The sequence below is a fragment of the Poromitra crassiceps genome (genome assembly GCF_964638095.1).
Source record: "Poromitra crassiceps genome assembly, chromosome: 23".
In the NCBI taxonomy this organism is placed as follows: Eukaryota; Metazoa; Chordata; class Actinopteri; order Beryciformes; family Melamphaidae; genus Poromitra; species Poromitra crassiceps.
In genome coordinates this window covers 6,432,985-6,455,650 of record NC_139639.1, presented here as the reverse complement: position 1 = coordinate 6,455,650, position 22,666 = coordinate 6,432,985, and the positions used below count along the sequence as shown (strand labels likewise).

General features: G+C 43.8%; 2 protein-coding genes across 2 annotated transcripts; one reads left to right on the top strand and one right to left on the bottom strand.

Annotated features, from left to right (window-relative positions):
- Nucleotides 1-8,597: 8,597 nt before the first annotated feature.
- On the top strand, nt 8,598-13,949 carry elovl1a (ELOVL fatty acid elongase 1a). The gene is made up of 8 exons (XM_083658819.1): nt 8,598-8,796; nt 9,678-9,774; nt 10,597-10,787; nt 11,643-11,723; nt 11,881-11,937; nt 12,057-12,162; nt 12,805-12,944; nt 13,195-13,949. Exons 2-8 carry the CDS (start codon nt 9,711-9,713, stop codon nt 13,501-13,503), a joined length of 948 nt encoding a protein of 315 aa, XP_083514945.1. The 5' UTR covers nt 8,598-8,796; nt 9,678-9,710; the 3' UTR covers nt 13,504-13,949.
- Nucleotides 13,950-15,139: 1,190 nt separating this feature from the next.
- Nucleotides 15,140-22,301, bottom strand: cdc20 (cell division cycle 20 homolog). The gene is made up of 11 exons (XM_083659218.1): nt 22,203-22,301; nt 21,498-21,699; nt 20,479-20,621; nt 19,924-20,020; nt 19,706-19,831; nt 18,464-18,660; nt 18,228-18,322; nt 17,307-17,526; nt 16,892-17,017; nt 16,648-16,765; nt 15,140-15,551 (listed from the first exon to the last, which is right to left on the bottom strand). The coding sequence occupies exons 2-11, from the start codon at nt 21,679-21,681 to the stop codon at nt 15,367-15,369; spliced, it is 1,491 nt and encodes a 496-aa protein (XP_083515344.1). The 5' UTR covers nt 21,682-21,699; nt 22,203-22,301; the 3' UTR covers nt 15,140-15,366.
- Nucleotides 22,302-22,666: the final 365 nt, after the last annotated feature.

Below are 22,666 nucleotides of genomic sequence, written 5' to 3'. Positions count from 1 at the left end.
AGTTTCCCTCTCTGACTTCTTCCTTTTGTCCTGTTCAGAAGCCGAGTGATGTAAGAGTGTTATTTGGTGGGGCATTACCAGACCTAAATTTAGCTACAGTTTATTTAGCCTATCTTTCTAAAAAAAATCCACAAACTAGTATCAAGTGTCAGTTGTGATTTGTATACTTATCGTGACAATTGTCTAAAAAAAAAACGTAGTAAAAGTAGGAGTGAATTATTCAGAGAGATTGAAAGAGATTAAAGTACAATCTAAATTACTCGGTAGCATTATTCAATAAAATCTTGTAACAAGAGTGGAAGCAGTGACACCCCCAACAAGTAATCAGATTACAACTAGGCCTGTAGCAGTCTGTAAATAATCAGATTACAACTGTAGCAGTCTGTAAGTAATCAGATTACAACTAGGCCTGTAGCAGTCTGTAAATAATCAGATTACAACTGTAGCAGTCTGTAAGTAATCAGATTACAACTGTAGCAGTCTGTAAGTAATCAGATTACAACTAGGCCTGTCAGTCTGGGGGCTCAGGTGATGTTTTCCACATTAAAGGGCCACTTCACCAAAAAACAATATTGATTTATTTAGGTGATAAAGTCCTTATTTGTGGGGGCTTTCGGGTCTCATTGAGGAGGCGGACGGCAGTTGGGAAGGAGCTGTCCCTGTGATGAGAGGTTCTGGTACCGCCAGACCTCAGTCTTCTGCCAAGGCCTCAAAGAGTTTATGACCTCGGTGCGAGGGTGAGACCGATGCAGTGTCCTGGCCATGTGCAGGTCTTGACGGTGATGGCAGGCTGCATCCAACTACCTCTTCAGCACGGCAGATGATGGAAGCCATAGCACGATCTCACACATATCCGAAATGTAAAAGGTTTCATTTAGTTGTACAGGTATTGAAAGTTGATTTGAGTTCAGTTGATGCCAGTGACGTCATCACAAGACTTGTAATTAATACAACCCAAATGATTCAGTGCCTTCTGATGACATCACTGGCACCAACTTAACTCAAATCAACTCTCAATTATAGCTGTCAAACTAAGTGAATGTCTGCAAACCTGTGTTTTACAGTTTTGGGATATGCGCGTCAGCATTTTTGGGTGAAGTGCCCCTTATAAAAATGATGCCAGCTGAAGTTGTTTAGCAGATGGAATGAAAGCTGCTGTTGTCTCATGGAGATGAAATGAACAAAATTGATGAGACACCATATTCCAATATTGTCACTGCAATTGATGAGCTGGTGGTGCATTGAGTTACCCCAACTGCTATTGCATAAACTAACTGACACAGGGGAAACTATGTGTTCACATTAATATTTAAATGCATTAATTAGAGTCTTCAGCAGCCTCTCTCTCCTCCTGAGGCATCTCCTCTGTCTCATTTCACAATTGGCTAATTGAGGACAACCGGTCTGCCTCGTGGGACGCTGCCTATTCTCTTAGCATGCTGCCTGCGAGCACAGACAGAGCTGTGCCTATTCTCTTAGCATGTTGCTGCTGAGCACAGACAGAGCTGTGGTCATGACAGCTCCATGTTGTTATGTTGTTTGCCAGTTTCTGTGTAATACTATTGGGGGGAGAACCTAGAGCCAAATGAAGATTGTGTGGTCACAAGATGTGCAAGAACAGCCAGCGTCTTGTAGCACGTATATATATGGCAGCTATGAAAAACAGCTGACTGGCTTGCCTGACTGGAGAGACAATGGCAATTCAATTCAATAACACATTATGTATTTCAATAATTCAATTCAACGGGCATGAGAGCATCCGCGACAGATAAACAGACACAAAACATATCGACAACAACTTGTAGGCTACTCTTAAAAAAACAAGTACTTTTTGCTGATTTACACTGATTTCAATGTATTCCTCAATGTATCCATATCGGCTTTATTGGTTTGTTTGCAGAAACACTTGGCAGATGTAAACAGTGAAACTGAGCTCTTAACCCATTGATACCGGATGCAGCATTTGTGTGTGTATCCCTTTAAGACCGCGAACCGAGTCAACGCGGTTCGCGGTCTTAAAGGGATACACACACAAATGAGGGATATACATGCAAATGCTGCATCAGGTATCAATGGGTTAAACATGTTAATGAGCATAGTTGTTCTCCCATCTGAGTTTTTGGTGACCTAAAGCAACTGAGATTGAGGGCCACACCTTCAAGTGTCTATAGGTCAGAGGTTCTCAAATGTTTTTCAGCCAAGGACCCCTTACAAGATAGAAAATATACCGGGGACCCCCTCATTCTGATTTGTGATTTTGGGCTAAGCTTAATTGTTTCCATGGTAACGTGCTTGACTTTTAAATTGATAGGTCTGTTAGATTAGAATGTAATCCATGAACCATTTTAGATTTAAAGCATAAAATGGTATGGTAAATATGAAGCTTTTGCAAAAGGAAAAAAAAAAAAAAAAAAAAAACGCAGACCCCCTGGCAAAGGGCCACGGACCCCTGGGGATCCCCGGACCCCCATTTCAGAACCACTGGTCTACTGTAGGTCACTGGTTCTCAAACTTTTTCACATCAAGCACCCCTAAACTGACACAAATTAGACCACAGACCCCATTTGATAAGATTTTGTCGCAGGGTCCCCTATCTGATACAATTCTTGCTTTTAGATGCTTTATTACAGAAAGTCTGTTATAGTCCATGGGCCAAGGCTGAAATTTTGACATATCGGTACCACCTGAGGTGACCGCACGATTTTGTTATTTTTGTCTTCCTACATGTCTCTAGTTTATATTTTGGTATGATAACCCTTCCGATTTGGTAGCTTAAGGATAGTTATCACTCTGTAAACAAACCTACCCCCAAAAAATGACAAAACCCTGATTTCATCATATCTCCTGAACCACACATGATAACGCAGAAAATGTGATGTCTACCCCTATGTTTTCCTGGTCAGGGATTACAATGACACCCTATACAACATCATAAACTGTTCACATGAATAGTTAATGGTGAATTCAGTGGTGTTTTGGTGAATTCAGTGGTGTTTTGAGAAGGATACAATGCAATTAGTCCATGGGCCAATGGTGAAATCTGTACCACCTAAGGGGACCGCGCAATTTTTGTATTTTTGTCTTCCTACATGTCTCTAGTTTATATTTTGGTATGATAACCCTGCCAATCTGGTAGCTTATTGATAGTTATCACTCTGTAAAAAACCTTCTCCCATATAAATGACAAAACCCTGATTTCTGTGTATTAGTCCAGATGATATGTGAAAATCATGTTCACTTTTTCATAAAAGCATGAAACTTGGTATGCATATAGTTTGGGGCCCCCTAAATCTTCAGAAATTAAGCCATCACAAAAATGCCTCGTGGCGGCCATTTTAATTCCGCCATAAGTGAATTATGTAGTTTGCATCATATCTCCTGAACCACACATGATAACACAGAAAAGGTGATGTCTATCCCTATGTTTTCAAGGTCAAGGATTACAATGATACCATATAGAACATCATAAACTGTTAAAGTAACTAATCAATGGTGAATTTAATGACGTGAGAAGGAAATCACAGTTTCTGATAACTGATGCTATAACCTCAATTCCATGACCACTCTCTGCCTAAAATTTTTTGATGAGTAATTTGACTTCTATGGGCTTTTTGTTAAAATAGCCCCCAGGCCCCTCCCAAACATCCTGCGACTTTCTGCCAGACGGCCAAATCCAAGATGGCCACTGGTACAATCTTGAAAAATGTACTTTTGAACCAGAGCACCTAGAATAATGTATGACGACACTTTTCGGTGTAAGTCAACCACAAAGACTCTGATTCTGACATCAGTTTAACATTCTGACATAATTTTTGACCCAGAATTCCAAAATGGCTACCATCCAGTAGCGTGAAAACTTAACTTTTGAATGGCAACATATACGTATGTGGTGTTTGGGGTTTACCATTTTTAGAGTAAGGACAGAGATTAACAATGGTGAATTATAGCTATTTTAATTGCAAATCCATGCCTACGAAACATGGTTTAGTAATGACAATTATTGTGTTTTGAGGGTAATTTCATAATTATGTTAGTCTCGCTGGCCAGCCTCCCCTCCCTACCGGGAGAGGAGTCTGGCGCCACGGAAACAGGCAACTGGGATAAGCCCTCCCCTGCTCTACAGCTGCTCCCCATTGGAGCGACTGTTTCAGTGGCTGCCGGATGTCTGCTCCCGGCTTATTACAAACTCTGTCATTGGCTCCGACCACGTCAATCAGAGCAGCTTCTGCTCCCTCCTCACTGTGTGTCGCTGTAAATAGCGCCCTGCCGCCTCAGTGAAAACAACAACGCTAACTAGCTAGCAAGCTAACGGCAGAAACCTACACGCTAGCTCGTTGCTACACGCTGAAAAGGGCAAGTTGGATTGTTGGAAACTATTTTCCAAGGGCACTGCTGCTAAGCGCGGCCCATCGCAATCCCACTATGGAGACCTGCGTGTGAGGGAGGCTGGCCAGCGAGACTATGGGATAGGTGAAGGTGAATAGCCTATGTCCATTGTCCAACAAGTTTTCTCAATTAATTTCCCTCTTTGCGATGTGATAAAAGTTTCTCAGTGAGTTATAGTTGATTGCCTCACTGAATTATCTGCTAATATCCAATTTTAGCAGCAGAATTTGATGTCCTGGCGTGGCACGTCCGTGTGTAATGACATATCCAAAAGGAATTTTACTCTGCGCTGCGCAGCATAGAGATTATGGTGCGCTCAAGCGCAGCGGAGTATTTATTGCGTAAGAGGTGCTTTTTTTTAGCACGTAAGAGGTGCTGCCCCGTATTCTGCGCAGAAACGCCTGATTGTGGCACGCCTATGTCCAGTAAAATTATAACAGGCATGCGCTTGTGCACGCCCCCAATTTGCATTGCATGCGGCGTACCGCTTTTGCGAAGATAGGGCCCCCGGGACTTGCAAGAATCTGGTCAACTTCTCCTCTCCTGCAGCATGGGCTGATTTTAAGTCTGCAATGAGTTCATCAGAGGCAGGCAGACTGTAGGGTGTGGAGGGTTGGGGAGGCCAGGTCAAACGCGAAGGAGTTGAACTCATGCATGCAGGCATGGCTCAAAATGGATGCGAAAAGGTGCAAACACACCAGACGCTGAAGTGACGAAGCATCTGGAAGCGCAGCCAGTTTCATTTTGGCGCACTTGTTAGCACATTAGACCGTTCAGTCAGACCAGCCGTGATGCGGCCGGCTCGCCCAATGCAGAGATTGTTTCGGCGTCTGATCTATTTTTGTGTGAGACCCGCGAGTGATTGGTGTCCACCCGCTATGCCGACCACCCGCAATGCCGACCTTAGGTTTAGGCGTGGGGGGTGGGAGAGGTTAGGTTTTGGGTTAGGGTCTAGGGGGGGTTAGGTTTAGGCATAGGGGGAGGTTAGGTTTGGCGTGGGGGCTGGGAGAGGTTAGCTCCACCGACACGCTGCACGCCGCCTCGCTCAGCTGGTTCTGCTTGTGGGCTATCGGCATTGCGACCTGTCGGCACTGCGGCCTGTCGGCACATAGACACGGCACCGAGTGATTGTGTGAAGCCAGATAGGAAGTCAGTACAAGTTGTCACCGGCGCGGAGCAAAGCAGTGCGTCTGGTGTGAATGGCCAGGGTCCTGCTCGAGCTGAATTTACACACAGCGGCACTTTGCGTCTGCAGCATCACAATCATCTTCCATCCTCCTCCCTGCATGCATGCTCCAACCCGCTCTGACTGACTGGTGGCGACCATTTATGGATTTCGTTTCCACTCCCTCCGTGTCGAATCTGTCTGCCTGTGCCACTGTGAAACAACATCAACAATGCTAGCTCGTTGCTACATGCTGAAAACGGTTGGATCTGGATTGTGCAATAAAGCAGGCCTGCTTGATACTTTTGGTGGATAGTTGTAAAGGTGAACGGAGCCTTTTTCCCCTATACCAGGGTGGAGGTATTAGCAGCCAGACTCTGCCATTGTAGGGAGGGAGTCTGGCAAGCGAGACTACCCGGGGAGGAACTCAAGGTAGGAGCTGCTGAGATGGAGTGGAGCGCTCCAAGGCAGTGATTGACCTGGTTGTGGTCAACTTGTAAACCTCCACGAGTTGCTGGAACATTGTGTTTTTGATGAATGTGTGGCCTTATTCAACTCCAACATCACATACAGGAAGACGCAGAAGAGCAAGCGCATCTAGAAGCTCTATCTCCAATCTGTAGGGCTGCAAGAACCCTACATCACTCTCGTTGACATGGGCATGATCTAGAGGATGGCAATTCCATCAGCAATTGGATCGGCAGACACAAGATGGCACCCCATACAAGTGGTCGGACTATGTCCACAAGGTGTCATCCATCATCCTTGCCCGCCATGGTGATGTTGACATATCATCTGTGTGATCGACCGGTATGACACAGCATTGGCTAAAGATGATGAGCAGAATCTGATGATTCAGAATATATAGCTAGAGCTTATTTTAGTTATCTTGTCATACATTCATTAAATATTTTAATGCAAGAAATCCTGGGGGTAGTTGGTACAGCAGTACCAAGGTAAAATGGGTGTTGACATTAACATCTTTTCAGTGAACATAACTCTGAAATGACTCCCAAAACATCCACCATTGTTAATTTCCTTCCTTGTGGTAAACCCCAAACGCACAGTATACCTTCCCATTCAAAAGTTACATTTCCACAATACTGGATGGCAGCCATCTTGGAATTCTGGGTCAAAACTATGCCATAATGTCAAACTGATGTCAAAATCGGATTCCTCGTGGTTGACTTACACCGAAAAGTGTCTTCATACATTATTCTATGAGCTCTGGGTCAAAAGTCAATTTTTTAACATGGCGCCAGTCGCCATCTTGGATTTGGCCATCTGGCAAGGAAAATCCCAGGATCTTTAGGAGGGACCTGGGCGCTATTTTAACAAATGGTCTATACAAGTCAAATCACTCATCAAAACATCTTAGCCAGAGAATGGTCATGGCTTTGAAGTTATAGCATCGGTTATCAGATATTGTCATTTCCTTCTCACAACGTCATCAAATTCACCATTGATTAGTCACTGTAACAGTTTATGATGTTCTATATGGTATCATTGTAATCCTTGACCATGAAAACGTTGGGATAGACATCTCCTTTTCAGTGTTAGCATGTGTGGTTCAGGAGATATGATGCAAACTACATAATTTGCTTATGGCAAAAGTAAAATGGCCGTCACAAGGCATTTTTGCGATGGCTCAATTTCTGAAACTGTACAGGGCCCCAAACTATAAGCGTACCAAGTTTCATGCTTTTACGAAAAAGGGAACATCATTTTCACATATCATCTGGACTAATACACAGAAATCAGGGTTTTGTCATTTATATGGGGGTAGGTTTGTTTACAGAGTGATAACTATCCTTAAGCTACCAAATCGGCAGGGTTATCATACCAAAATATAAACTAGAGACATGTAGGAAGACAAAAATAACAAAATCGTGCGGTCACCTCAGGTGGTACCGATTTTTGCCTTGGCCCATGGACTATTATGTGATTGTATTACTTATGGGTGAACTTCTAGTGAAAATAAAGTATTCCCCTTTTTGCTGAGGATGTCCTGGAACCCCCTCCCTGGGCGTCGCCGGACACCACTTTGAGAACCACTGGTCTAGGCTAGCTTCACTGAATGATCTGAAACGTGAGATAGCTTCAGTTTATCTTTTGTCCCTCATAAGACTTCTGCTCCAGGCCACTATCATATATCCTCACTTATTCCGATGAGGATTTACATGTCATGTTTGTAGTGTGAATGAATACCATGTGACAGTCACACACCCTTAATTATTTCACTTCCATGGTCTATGAGTATCTTTCTATGTGCAACACCATGACCTAAGCTATACGTCAGCAGGTGAGGTTTCCTGCACGTTCATTTTTTCTATCTCTCCTGACACGGATTCCTCTCATTCCAGCCAGTCTTTCATTCCAAGGTACGCTGATGAGTCAAGTTCTAGGCCCATCAAAGCCTCCCCACACACCCAGGTAGAACAGGTAGAACCAGAGCCACAGGAGCGCCGGAGCTCGTCACAGCAGCACAGGCGGGGGACCACGGCCCGGGATTGGCTAATACTGCCCCATATCTGAATTCACCTTTGGCACAAATAGTTTGTTGTGAATGTGGTTTTGAAAAGATTCTTTTGCAAAATGATTCAATCTGGATTCAATCACCTGCGGGGGAAATAATACAATGTACAGTGTTTACATGTGTTTCGCCCATTTATTTATTTCATCGAGGTTTCATCTTTGACTGCTGTGTGTTAATTACTTGCCATTGCCTAACAAAGGAGATGTTTGTCCCTCGGCTACTGGTTGCTTTAACTGGTGCCTTCAGCTATCAGGCCACATTCATTCATGCAACAGCCATTGATGAGACAGACCAATCACAAACAGGCAAAGTTGACAAGACAGGAAGGAGGAGCCCAGAGTTGAAACAGGGTGTGGTTCTGAAACTAGCAAGGCGTTGTCTGTAGTAGTGTCCTGGCCTTCGCTTTAAATTGAGTGGAAGTATTCCAATCCCACGCTTATCATAGCTGGAACTCCTACTTCTCTGCTGCTCTCTTTCTCCATCTTGTATTCTAATCAGTGTTTGGCCTGTTTGGTGGACCTCCATGGAAAACATTCCCACACGACTCATTTGAGGACAGTAGGAGCTACGACCCACAGAACATTCCATTTCTCTGGAGACCAACCCCATCACACTCTCTCAGCCGTGGTGTTGCTGATCCCACTGTTGTGCTGCCTGCCCTGGCTGTGGACTGGGAGAGGAGAGGGCTGAGGAGGACGTCGCTCAGCAGGTGAGTGCACCTGCTCACACAGCAGCAAACAAACACACCTGAGCTCTTCCAGGGGATGCTGCTGACTGCCTGCCCACACACACATGCTCAGCTAACTCATGCCCAGATGTGTCATTTCTACCACTCCTGTGCTATTTTGGACAGGTTTCATTTGGGATCACAGGTAGAAAGCGGTAGGTAGAACAGGTAGAACAACAGACACCAGGGTCTTCTGTCAGAAACGTGTGTCCCACCAAGGGGAAGCTGAGCTTGTTCTTGATTAAGGGAGGCGAAACCAACATGTCTTCTCCTATTGTGATGGGAGCTCATAAAGCTACTGTATAGTGAGCTCAGACGGCTGCTCGGCCAACTGGGTTTGTTTCTCTGTCTCACCTGTTTGACTTGCTCAGTTAGTCAGAGAGAGAGGGAGAGGGGGAGAGAGGGAGAGAGAGAGGGCCTCATTGTACTGAGATTGACAGTACAATTCAAATGCCTCACACACTCTTAGATTTGTGACTGTGTTTCCCTCCGTTTCGTCGTCCTATTTGACTGAAATAACAGGAAAAGGAAAGGATTTCATTGTAAAAGGCCAGAATGGCCGTGATTGTTAGTAGAAATAGTATGTCTGTGGGCCCACTTTGAATGACTTGGTGGAAATAACAGAGGTTTTCCCCCCTGTATGCCTCTTCAAAGGTAAGGGCACTCTGGGCTGTTTGATGAGCCTGTGCAGCGCTCTGTCTGTTTGTTCAGTCAGTGGGGAAGCAGGTGGGTTTGCTCACCTGTCTGTCTGTCTGTCTGTCTGTCTGTCTGTCTGTCTGTCTGTCTGTCTGTCTGTCTGTCCGTCTGTCTCCCTCACCTTTCGCTCGGCTCCAGTTTCTGACTCTGCCGTGTCTATATTTCAGGGCTTTAGAAAGGGATCAGAAGAGGCGGTCACCATGCTGCCACAACTTTCATCAAACGTGTTGAAATTTCACAACTATCTACTGACGAGAACGACTGGTGAGTGCTTTCATTTCATCACTTCACATTGACTGTTTTGTTTTCGTATGATCTGTGGTATCATGTAAGCAGCGATAGTGGGAAATAAAAAGGGAGTTAAACTTTGACCTCTAGCCGGGGGCCTAGCCCCATAAGTGACCCTACTACTGTACTGTACTCTGTATGTATAGTATACACTCGTGCAGTACTCGGGTCACATAGCCTTCCATAAGGCAATAGGGGTATATAGGGGTAAGTATATCGTATCGTATCGTATCGTATCGTATCGTATCGTAGGGGGGAACGGTGGTTCAAAACTCTCTCCTACCCATCTCCCACGTCCGATTGCAGATCCGAAGATATGATAGTCCTCCTACAGAAGCCAGTAATTAAATAGCCGGGGCGGTGAAAATGATACTGCTGCGTGAAACACCCATTTAAAAGCAATCTTTCCATTTTTGAACAACCGTTCCCCCCTTATTGCCTTATGGAAGGCTATGTGACCCGAGTACTGCATGACTGTATAGTACACTATACTGAGCACAGTAGTAGGGTCACTTATGGGGCTAGCCGGTGCGGGGCCATCCCAAGGCAAACGATCACTCATATAAACGAAAAAACGACGTTGTGCTTTTTCTGCTTAAATGATACTATGTCTTTACCATTTACATCACAATTGCAACATTTATTAATTGCAAATTAAAGATGGGTAAATTGAATTTAACCTCGTGTGTGTGTGTGTGTGTGTGTGTGTGTGTGTGTGTGTGTGTGTGTGTGTGTGTGTGTGTGTGTGTGTGTGTGTGTGTGTGTGTGTGTGTGTGTGTCCCCTTTTGTGGTCCCCAGATGAGAGGCTGAAAGACTACCTGCTGATGCAGGGCCCGGTGAAGATGACCAGCATCCTGTTGGCCTATGTGGTCTTCTCCGTGTACGTGGGGCCGCGCCTCATGGCCAATCGCAAGCCCTTTAATCTCAACACCACCATGATCGTCTACAACTTTGCCATGGTGGCACTGAACGCCTACATCGTGTATGAGGTCAGTTTCTCATGGTGGCACTGAACGCCTACATAGTGTATGAGGTCAGTTTCTCAGCCGTCAGAGGAAATGAATACATCGAATGAATCAATATTGAGTCGCTTCCATTGTGAACCATTTTATAACTGCAGAGCTTTAGCTTGGGCAGTGGTGGCCTAAGGTGTGTTAGAGGAGCGAACTTGTGACCGGCAGGTCGTTGGTTCTATCCCCCGGACCGGCAGGATAGATCTGGGGGGGGGAAAGTGAAATAGCAGCGCTTGCCCCTCCCTCATCATCACCACTGAGGTGCCCTTGAGCAAGGCCCTTAAAGGAACACTCCGCCCAATTTTCAACCAGCTTTGTATCATTAGAACATCAATAACTATCAATAACATCAACGCTATTCATCATTCATCTAGTTTGACAGTTATTGAGAGTTGATTTGAGTTAATGAGTTATTAATTTGAGTTAGTGTGATGTCACTGGTCCACACTTTAACACTCAATAACTGTCAAATTAAATGACAGACTTCAAAACCGTTTACAGTTGTCTGATATACTATTGATGTTCTAATGATACAAAGCTGGTTGAAATTGGGCGGAGTGTTCCTTTAACCCCAACCGCTCCCAGTGGAGCTGCTTTAGTGGCTGCAAGATCAGACTGTGGTTGTACTGGTCAGCTTCCAGGTGTGAATGTGAACAGGGCGGGGGGGGGGGGCGCTCCTGAAAAGGAGAGCATTGCTCTCGGTGAGACTCCTCCTCCTGAAAAAAACGTTACTCAAATCCATCAGTCAGGGCAAGAAAACCTGTTATTCCACTTCTTTCTTTCTATTTTAATGATATACTGTCACTGTTGCTGATGTGTTTTCACGCCTAGTTCATGGTGGCAGGATGGGGCACCACCTATTCATGGAGATGTGACCTCTGTGATTTCTCGAGCAGTCCGCAGGCTCTTCGGGTAAGCAACACATTCATTCCCCTCTACGCTTTAAGGACTACTGATGTCATCATCCATCCTAATTGAGCTCATTTTGAGATGTTCTGAAGGCTCGATCAATAAAGATCACGGTCTTCATATAAAGTTCTAACTTTGATTTGCCTTGCCATCCCTCCAGATGATTCGGGCGGCTTGGATGTTTTATTTTTCAAAATACATTGAGCTCCTTGACACGGTAAGGAACTTTCTCCAGAAGATGTCACATTTTGTTGCGATTGTCCCTGTTTCTGACCTTTTTTGTGTCCGACACAATCAAACGTGAATGTAAGCTCTGCTTGGCTGGATTGATTTCAGGTCTTCTTTGTGCTGAGGAAGAAACAGAGCCAGATCACATTTCTTCATGTGTTCCATCACTCCTTCATGCCCTGGACTTGGTGGTGGGGCATCACACTGACCCCAGGTGAGATTTACCCTGCATGACATCATTCCAATACGCAACACTTGCTCTCACTAGAGACCACATATAAGAAAAGGTGTTAGTTCTGTACATTAGATCAGTGGTTCTCAAATGGAGGTCCGTGGCACTTTGCAAGGGGGTCCGCGAAAGGTTTTCAGGAAAATAAAAATAAATACTTTTTTGCAAAAGCTTCATAGTTCAACGAAAATATTGTATGCTTTAAATCTAAAATGGTTCATGGGTTACATTCTAATCTTAACAAACCTATCAATTTAAAAGTCAGGCACGTTACCGTGGAAACAATTGAGCTTAGCTCAAAATCACAAATCAGAATGAGGGGGTCCCCGGTATATTTTCTATCTTGTAAGCCTTACAAGATAGAAAATATACCGGGGACCCTTACAATGTAAGGGGTCCTTGGCTGAAAAACATTTGAGAACCTCTTCCTTAGATGTGGTCAAATCATAGGTGCTGCTCGTCATTTGAAGTTATTGTGCCATTTTACATCATGAAAGTCATGAACGTATATAATCGTGTGTTAGCACTCGCATCAAAATACAGTCATATTCATTTCTGTGAAACGGTAGAATTGAACTTGGAATGGGTGTGACACATGAATTAAATGTATCCTCTCCCTCTCTCTAGTTGGAGGAATGGGTTCCTTCCATGCCTTGGTGAATGCAGTGGTCCACATTATCATGTACTTCTACTACGGACTCTCTGCTGCAGGACCTCGCTTCAAGAAATACCTGTGGTGGAAGAAGTACATGACCGCAATCCAACTTGTATGTACCCTTTAATACAGTAGGCCTATATATATGGAAGGAACACTCTGCTGATTTATTTTGTACATAATCTCACACATCCAAAAACTGTAAACCGTTTTGCAGGCATTCATTCAGTTTGACAGGTATTGAGAGTTGATTTCAGTTAAGTTGTGGACCAGTGATGTCATTCATGCACAAATTTAGTTTAGAACTGCATATCAATGGCAATTTTTTTTATGCAAACCTATTTTCCTAATTCCTTCTACAGATCCAGTTTGTTCTAGTCTCCGTTCATATCAGCCAGTACTACTTCATGGAGAAGTGTGACTACCAGGTTCCCGGCTGGATCCACCTCGTCTGGATCTATGGTACCTTCTTCTTCCTCCTCTTCTCCAACTTTTGGGTCCAGGCCTACATAAAGGGCAAAAGGCCTCCTGTCACAGAGGACAAGTCCAAACAGAATGGCGTCACCAACGCTAATGACGCTCCGGTGATCAATGGCAAACCGCTGGAGAACGGGACGGCACACCACTACACGAATGGCAAAATCCTCGCAGGAAAAGTGAAGGAAGTGTAACCTGCCTCTGGAGAAGAGAGGAATGACTGTCTAAAGAGCCCCCCGTGAATGTCCAGATTCCAAAATACTACTCTGTAAACTGTATAAAGTCTTTGGAAAATATATTTATGCACAATTCTTGGGCTATGAATTGCAGTGATTTTGAGGGTAATCTCGAGGTGCCACATTGTGTTGTTGGATTGTCGCTTGTTGTTGAAACAGAGGCACATTGTATGAAGGTTAATGGTCGACACAGTGGTTAAGTCACTGAAGGTATTGTGAAGCTCATGCTTGACACGGCCCACGCCGTTGTTTGGCTGACACCCTCGTTTTGCTTGAGTGTCCACTGAAAAAGTCTAGCACATGTAAATATCAGCTCCACAGCTCGTGCCAAAAGTGATGTTGTAAATGTCCAGTGTTTAGTTTTTCACTCACTGTTTTTATTTATCTTTTGAAATAAAACCATTTTTAAATGAAGGGCTGTGTTATTGGGAAACACAGATGTTTTTTGTCCTCAATTTTCCAATGGTATTATATTGTAGCCTGTATGACAGTATGGATGATATATAATGTAACAATAATACAATACAATATTGTAACACTAAAATATAATATTGTAGCTTATATTACATAATGGATGATGCATTTTGTGATTAGTGACACATTTCCAAACGCTGTAACAGTCCATGCTTCATCTCTAGTTTAGCATAACGCAGCACTATCAGAAGCCAGTTTCTTTCAACTATTTACAGAACACCATTTTTGATTTCTTGAAAGCCAATGGAAGTGATGGTTCACAAATAGGCTTGGGAAGTAACTGATTACATGTAATCCGGTTACTGTAATCAGGATACGAAAAGGTAACTAATCCCTTAGTTACAAAAAAAAATGTAATCAAGCTTAGTTACATTTAGTTAAAAAAAGGGATCACTAGCAGGATTACAATTTACAATACTTTCATTGTATACGCCACGGTATTCCATTGTATATTTATCAGAGTGGCTGTGCACTCAATATTGACTCTTGTCTATGTTTGATATATTGTGCAAATAAATACAACTTAAAACCCTGGAGGAAAGAAAACACTTGAAAAGACACTTGGCTCCAGTGCACCAAGGAAATAATGACTAGAAAGCAGATACCAGTGCACTGTAATCCAAAGAGATGGAAATATTAGCTATTGCATTACTATTGTGAAACAGGCAACACTAGAATAGGCACACAAAGTCTGAAATAAGTATTATAGTGGTGTTCTGGGGGTAAAAATGCCCTCTTGAGGAGCATGCCCCCAGACTCCAGTAGTCAAATGCAGGACATTTGTTCAAATCTAATGACAAGGAATCGGTTCCACTACTTTTATATTGTGATGCTTGGATTAGATTAATTTTTAACCAAGTAATTGTATCGGATTACATTTTTAAAGTAACCCTCCCAACCCTGTTCACAAAATTGCCATATGTTGTCTCAAAAATTACTAACTTATCTAAGCAAGAATGAGGGGGGGGGGGGGGGGGGCATATCATTTGCCCTTTAGCAGCACTGCAAGTTGTGAAATGTAGACAATCCTCAAAGCATAAACGAACAATTACCTGAAGCACAAAAATGATAAACTTCCTTTATTCATAACCAAGTTCAATGCAACAAAAACAATACAGTCCATAAATACATGTCCAAAACAGCAATTCTGCTTAAAAGTCAACAGTGAACACCTTTTGCTAAATACCTGAAAAGCGGTATGGGACGAAAAAAACGTGCCTTATCAGAAAAGGCTATGAGTTCATAAAGTAAAAGAATGCTAGAGTGGAATCTCATTTACAGCAAATATAAACAATTGACATAACTAAAGATCAAATTTGACCCAAGAACCTCAGACAGTAAAAACCATTATCTGATCATGTTCTGGTGGTGCATGACGCTGGCGGGTGTTTGGGCCATCCTCTCTTTGGCTTTCTTCTTGACGAGGTCCATCTCAAAGCTCTTCCAGAGGCGCACAGTCTCGTCTCCAGCAACAGTGGCACAAGTCGAGCTGTCTGGGCTCAGAGTCAGATTGAGAACTCGGTCCTCGTGGCCTAAGGAAAACAAATATTTGCTTAGAACAGAATCTATCAAGTATGCATGAGCAAGTATATGACAAATCTATCTATCGTGACTTGTATTTCTAATGTATTAATCCATTGATACCTGATGCAGCATTTGCGTGTATATCCCTCATTTGTGTGCGTATCCCTTTAAGACCGCAAACCGCGGCGGTCTTAAAGGGATACACACACAAATGCTGCATCAGGTATCAATGGGTTAACAGATCCCCCACCCTCGGCCAATTCCCCCTGCTGTCCCGGTCATTGCTCCACCACCCCCCTGCCGATCTGGTTGGAGTTGTAGACTAGCACGTGCTCCCTGCGATACATGTGCAGTCGCCAGCCACTTCTTTTCAACCTGAGAGCGAGGAGTTTAACCAGCAGCGTGTGAGAGGATGACGCCATTCCCCCCAGTTCCGCCCCCCCCCCCCGACCGAGAAAGAGTAGGCACTAGTGGAGCAACCAGGACACATACTCTTAAATCCGGCTTCCCACACAGACACGGCCAATTGTGCCTGTATGGAAGCCCGACCAAGCCGGAGGAAACACAGGGGTTCGAACCTGCGACCTTCGTGTTGGTAGGTAGGGAATCTACTAGGGGTGTGCCGATTAATCGTATAATCGATGCATCGCGATTAGTCACATGACGATTAAAATCGATTCACAATGTTCGATTTGCAAAAAATTGCAAAAAATTTTTTTTTTTGCTTTATTTGCAAAAAATACGGTATTTCGCCCGGAAAGCAGTTCCTTAACTGTAAAACGAGACCAAAACCGAAGTACTGGAAACTGGAATCACTGAAGAAAGCATGCAGGGTGGCTGTAACATGTGATGTGTGGACTTCAGTCGCAACTGAAGATAATGGAGGTACATTTGTTTGTTTACTTTAATTAATGGATACTGACAAATATACCTTGCTTAAAAAAAATCCTGTTTGGTGAAAAAGATGCATCGAAAATCATGATTAATCGTAATCGATTAATAATCGAATCGTAGCACCCTTAATCGTAATCGAATCATGAGGTGCCTAAGGTGGCACACCCCTAGAATCTACCCAGGATGCCCACTGTCGTGACAATAACTTACCGTTTAGCTCTGCAACTCTGGAGAGAGATGGGTACTTCCAGATAACAACATTGTTGTGGGCGTATCCATGGGCAGAAACCAGCTCCTTGTAGTTGGGTGCAAACACCAGGGCAGCGATCTGAAAGGCAAAGACATCACATGGCTTAAGTCAAAATGTCCACAAAATAAAATGCAGTACATCACCCGACGGCAACCATCAACATCATACTAAGGACCTCGATGTGGTTAAAGATTGCACGGTTACCTGGGACCGAGTGTCAAGTGAGCTGATGCAGGAGCCACTGTTCACATTCCAGATGCGGATGTGTCGGTCATTGGTTCCACCTCCAGAAGCAAGGATGTGCTGCTGCCATGGACACCAGGCCAAAGCCTAAGACCAGAGGGGAAAATTAAAAGGATGGTCAGAAGTCACACCAGGATCTCATGTAGAAGTCCCACTCCCCGGGGTTTATAATTTGGATCAAAGTATTCATGAACCAAATATGCTGGCATGTTCGAGAATCCCATGACAGTGGGAATCCTGTCTTGAATGATGGTATCTCATGAATTGTTTTGGGGAAGAGGGAAAAATAAAAGACACAAAAAAAAACAATGTAGTTTGTTTGCGTTGAATTGCTCATTCAAAAGCAATCATCTAGTGTCTGGGTGAACCTGCTCACCTTGACAGCTCCTTGGTGCTCGCTCCAGCCGCGGATGGACTGGCTGTTGCTCACGCTGGGCCACACGTACACCATGTTGTCGTTGCCGCCACTGGCCAGGTACTTCCTGTCCGGAGACCACTTCAGGCCACACACCTCCTGGGAGTGACCGGTCAGCGTGAAGATGTGGTGCTCCGCCACCCTCACATCATGGTGGTGGATGAGTCCTGATCTCGAGCCACTGGGGATGTGGAAACTTGCATTCATTCCATTTGATTTCAGCAAATAGTCATAACCATTTCATTTCATTTTAGGCCCCATAGCAGAGCAGTATTTTCTTTTTTTAATGAGGGCCTTTTTTTGTCATTGTGAAATATGGGGGAATTTTTGATCATTTCCAAGGAAATTGTATAGTTAGTTAATATTTGATGACTCTTATCCAAGATTTTTCTTTCCAAAAGTTCATAAACAATCAGTTAAAAATCCCCATTTCCGATCCTCTCAACACTGTAGAAAATTAGGGAAACAAAGCAGAAAATATGACTTGGATGCATTTGGTGAAGCCATGCGTGTGGGGGCCATGGGCATCTCCATGATAGCTAGGTTCCGTTTGTTTTTTGTACTTTTTGTTGTTTTTCTTTGCTACTGTGAGCCAATAAGATGTGTGAGTTGATGGAAGGGGGCGGGTCCTGCGGGGTTATGAGTGAATTTGTCTGTATGTATTTTTTGTGGTTCTTGTTTTTCTTGTTTGTGAATTATTTTTTTTTAATTCAAAAGTTGATCCCAAAAAAAACGCCGCTCCTCAGCACTGCGATTTTAGATTTTTTTTTAACAGGCATTTTGCCCCGAGCCCAAGTTCACGTCCTACCATGGGCCATAACCGTGTACATTCAAGTCAACAGTGTCAGCCACACACACACACACACACAACAGAAACTGTACCTGGACAGAACATGTTCATTCCAAGACAAGCAACCAACTCTTGTCGTGTGGCTGGACATGGTGCGCAAACGCTTCTGGGTCTCCACATCCCACAGCTGAGGGAAGGACAAATAATAACAATGAAGGAATAAACAACATTTCCAGTACATTAGAGTGCACTCTGTAATGAACCTAAGATTCAGTGAGACCTGTGTGTGTGTGTGTGTGTGTGTGTGTGTGTGTGTTGGCCCGCTCACCTGAACGTTGCAGTCACTGGTGCCGATAGCCAGGTAGCTGCCCTCTTCGGTCCAGGACACTGAACAGATGTAGTCTTCCTCACCATCCAACTTCATGAGCAGAGTGATGTCTCCCTGAGTGGCATCCCACAGGTAGACGCTGTCGCGAAGAGCCACGGCAAGAAGGTTGCGACTGCTCCAGTCGAGTAGATTCAGATCTGGGAGAAGTGGGATCAAATGAAAGCATGTTAAGTAACAAAAGCGCTCCCCAACAACAACCCAATATCAACCCCAGGAGATTCGTCTGAAAATCTGAAAAGTGATGAATATTCAGATGCTGTTGTCATGTCACTGAAGTGCAGCAACTTCATCTATTGGTTCTTCTGATAATTTTTTATCTATAGAATAATGCTGACCACATTATCAGAGTGATGTATAGCTTGTTATACGCTTACTTAGTCCGACCAGCAGCCAAAGAAACCCCAAGTATTACATTTATAAAGATATGAAATTTGAGAAAAGCAAATCAAATCTTAACATTTACAAAGTTGTAACCAGCAAATTTCTCTTAACTTGACAAGCGGCCAAAACAATTAATTCATATTAAAAATCATAAATCAACGAATGGTCTAATTTAATGATTAGACCATTAATTGTCACCAGACCAACAACTAAACCCAAAAAATGCATGTACCGTAAATTCCGGACTATAAGCCGCACCTTTTTTCCCGTTTTTTGGCCCCTGCGGCTTATATAACGGTGCGGCTTATCTATGGATTTTTTCCCCCCAAAAAAAAAAAAAAAAAAAAAAATCTCTCTTTTTTAGCACTCTTTCTAACTATAAATCCACTTCTGTTTTAATTTCCTCTCTTGCCCTCTTTTCACCACACTGTATGACACTGTGTGCACTGTAAAAAAGAAACACAGGTGGTGTTGTGTTATGTTGTTTTGTTGAAATGTTAATAAATGGGAGCTTCCTCAAACAGCCATCTCTTTCCCGACAATCCCCTCTGTGCATGAACCCTTACATATGGTAATTAAACATTAAAACACAATAAAAAAAATAAAAAAAAATACCATTAAAACACCCGCGGCTTATAGTCCGGTGCGGCTTATATATGTAAAAAACAGTCAACTTTGCAGGTGCGGCTTATACACCGGTGCGGCTTATAGTCCGGAATTTACGGTACATTACTAGGAATAAACCACCACTCTTTGTCGACCGCACAGTCGTAGAAATACAAAGTCAGACAAGAAACTCACAGAAATCATTTCTGAGCTCAGGAGCATCAAGGATCCTGTCAGGAACAGATGATATGTATCTTGTCTTTTTGACGGAAGCTGGAGTCGTCGCTTGACTGTAGAGGACTTTTAAATTGTTCTGATAGCCTGTAAAAATGAGAGCAAAATTATACACCCTTCACTTTCCCCACTCAGGTCATACAGTTGCACGACAGCGTCGGTATTGCAAAAGGCTCTACCTTCTGGGGCATACTGTGGCTTCCCTCCGAGGTGCAGGATCTTTGCTTCGTCAATGTCGTATCCGTTGAGTGCGACAGACCAGGCTTTCTGGTTCTCCTACAAAAGACATGTAACCTAATCAATAACATGCCTGAAAAATACAGGCCAGACATATTCTATATTCTAAAATAGATACTACAACATGCGCTAGGACGCGTCATCAGTGATGATGCGTAGAGCACCTTGCTCTAGCCCGAAGAACCCCAGGCCGCGCCGATCTTTGCACAGATTTTCAGGAGGCTAATCCGTAGCGTTTGTGGATTTCTCCCTCCTGAGAGAGCCAGGCTGGGGTGCTAAACCCATCCCGTACCGAATGCCGTCTCTCCGACCGTCAACTGTCTCTCCAGCTCGCCACCAATCTATACTTGGTTGTCACCTAGTCTATTCCTAAGTGTCACTGGCCCGGGGAGCAAGGGATTCTATATTCTAAAATACATACTACAGCATGCGCTAGGACACGTCATCAGTGATGTTATCTGGGTTCATAAAGTATAGTATCAAAGCAAACTCCTCACCAGTGCTCCCATTGGGTTGTTTGTGTCCACGGGCTCAGCCTCCTTTGTGAGAAGGAAGCTCGCCACCTCCATTTGCTTTGCATTTCTGGTGGGAATGAAGCGGTCGCCTCCAACTTTGGAAGGGGTGTTTTTCTTCCCTTTACCTAGGAAAAGTGCCTTATCGGTTAACACGTTTTCAGAAACTTTTACTAAAGACATCCAACACCAATACTGCCCTCCTGTGGGTCAAGTTTAAGCAGGCTATCATTCAAAAGCTCCAGGTTGCTTATAATGTCTGCCTGAGGATCCTTCTTAGGAAGCCATGGTGTTGCAGCGCCAGTGAACTGTTTTGTGGTGCAGGAGTTACCCTCAGGCTCTTCTAAATTCCGTGTCAACACTGCCAGTTGAAGAGCCCTCCCATCGAGCATAGCATTTTCGTTAGGTGGTCTGTCTAAATGCATTGTAGAATATATGTACAAGACAAAATGATGCCAGTGCGCATGCGTCTGGACTCTGTTTCCAGGCAACTCGGTGATTCTCGTCAAACTTTGTCTTAAAAAAAAAAAGAACAGCTCACTTTTTTCCGCAACTAGGCTTCCGATATAATTTGTTGCCCCCCCCCCCCCCACCCTACCTGTGACTTCAAAGTGCAGAAATAGAAGGTGAGTTTAATGCCCAATACAGATTGTCTAACGAAAATGCTATGCTCGATGGGAGGGCTCTTCAACTGGCAGTGTTGACACACGGAATTTAGAAGAGCCTGAGGGTAACCTAATCTCAGTGCCTGACTAGATACCTGTCTTCCATCTGGAAACATTGGTACAGTGCCTTAATTGTAGCATTGTTGAGTGGCTAGTGTTCTTATTGTGATGTTTGCCTGTTTTATATGTATTGTGTTTTTTTATTGGACCTTGTGTCTGTCAACAAAGTGATGATGATGTTCAACAAGTCTGCTGAAGACTAAACATTACTGGGGGAAAAAAGAAACATTACTGGAAGGCAGCCATACTATTTACATATCACTCATGTGGGCAAGTTACCTGGAGTTTTGCTCGGCGTTCTTGATGTACTCAACCCATTGGCAGATTTTGAAGGTGACAAAATGTTTGATGGAGTTGATGAGTTGTTGGCCTTCCTTTGCCACCTCGACATGGGCGCGTTGGTCATCGGCAAGTCCAACTTCATGATACTGTGGACGTCGTTTTCGAACCCAAAATGAGCCATGTTGTCTTGGTTTCAAATCTGCAAAGTATGGAAAACCCACACAGACCTCATTATCTCAACGAAGTCAACTATTTTAACGTTATATGCCGACGAGGAGAGCTGAGCAGCTAGCTAGTGAACGTTAACGCTAATTAGCTAACCTAGCATGTTCATTCACACCCAAAAAAAACATGTAGCTCAAATGTTAGCAGCAAACCGGTGGGCTTATTTAACCAGTTGACTTTGACTTAGCGTAGTTTCATTTGAATGAAAAATCGCAGCAGTGGCAGTTCGTACTACTCGACGTCAATTTATCTAAACTAGCGTTAAGTCACGCTACTGTTGTGTGTTGAAGTGAGCAAGGCACTTTAGCGTTAGCTGGTTAGCATATCGACGTAGCGTTAGCTCACAAGTTAACATACAGTACAGAATTACTGATGGTCGAAACACAAGGAAAGCGATGTCTTTTACCCCAAAGCCACTATTGAATGCAATGTGTTTAGTCTTTTAGCTTGTAACGCTAGTGAACAGAATTTGCTCACCTCTCTGAGAAACGTGCTCCTCCACAGCTGGTTTGTTAGTAACGGCAGTTCGTTTGTTGTTCTCTGTTCTCTCCCTTTGAGTCAATTTTCAAATTTGGCGAATATGGCCGAAGTGGGTGGAAGGCTGGCGTCGTCTGTTTAAAGCCCGAAAGCGGCGCTGTGATTGGTCCGTTCTAACCTCGTTGTTTGCGGAGAAATAGATGTGATTGGCGGAGAAAACTTCCTGAAAGACCTACGTCAGAAAAATCTCCTCGTTGGTTCCGGTCATGGGTTCCGGTTGGTTCGCCTCCAAAAACGCGTAGGGCGAAACTGTATCGCCATCTACTGGCCAAATATGATTACTGGAGAGCGACTGTTGTGTTGAATGTTTGCCATGATGTTTGCCCGTGAACAGTGGAGCCATGTGCATAAAATGCAGTAAGTATAAGTTAATCACAACATATGTATTGTTCTATTGTTGCAAA

Excerpts from the sequence above, each read along its gene's own strand:
- elovl1a (XM_083658819.1), top strand. The coding sequence starts at position 9,711 with ATGCTGCCACAACTTTCATCAAACGTGTTGAAATTTCACAACTATCTA. Across the intron at positions 11,938-12,056 it reads ACATTGAGCTCCTTGACACG|GTCTTCTTTGTGCTGAGGAA; the intron begins GTAAGGAACTTT and ends GATTGATTTCAG. Across the intron at positions 12,945-13,194 it reads ACATGACCGCAATCCAACTT|ATCCAGTTTGTTCTAGTCTC; the intron begins GTATGTACCCTT and ends TTCCTTCTACAG.
- cdc20 (XM_083659218.1), bottom strand. The coding sequence starts at position 21,681 with ATGGCTCATTTTGGGTTCGAAAACGACGTCCACAGTATCATGAAGTTG. Across the intron at positions 17,527-18,227 it reads AATGAACATGTTCTGTCCAG|TGGCTCGAGATCAGGACTCA; the intron begins GTACAGTTTCTG and ends CCACATCCCCAG. Across the intron at positions 16,766-16,891 it reads CACTTGACACTCGGTCCCAG|ATCGCTGCCCTGGTGTTTGC; the intron begins GTAACCGTGCAA and ends TTTGCCTTTCAG.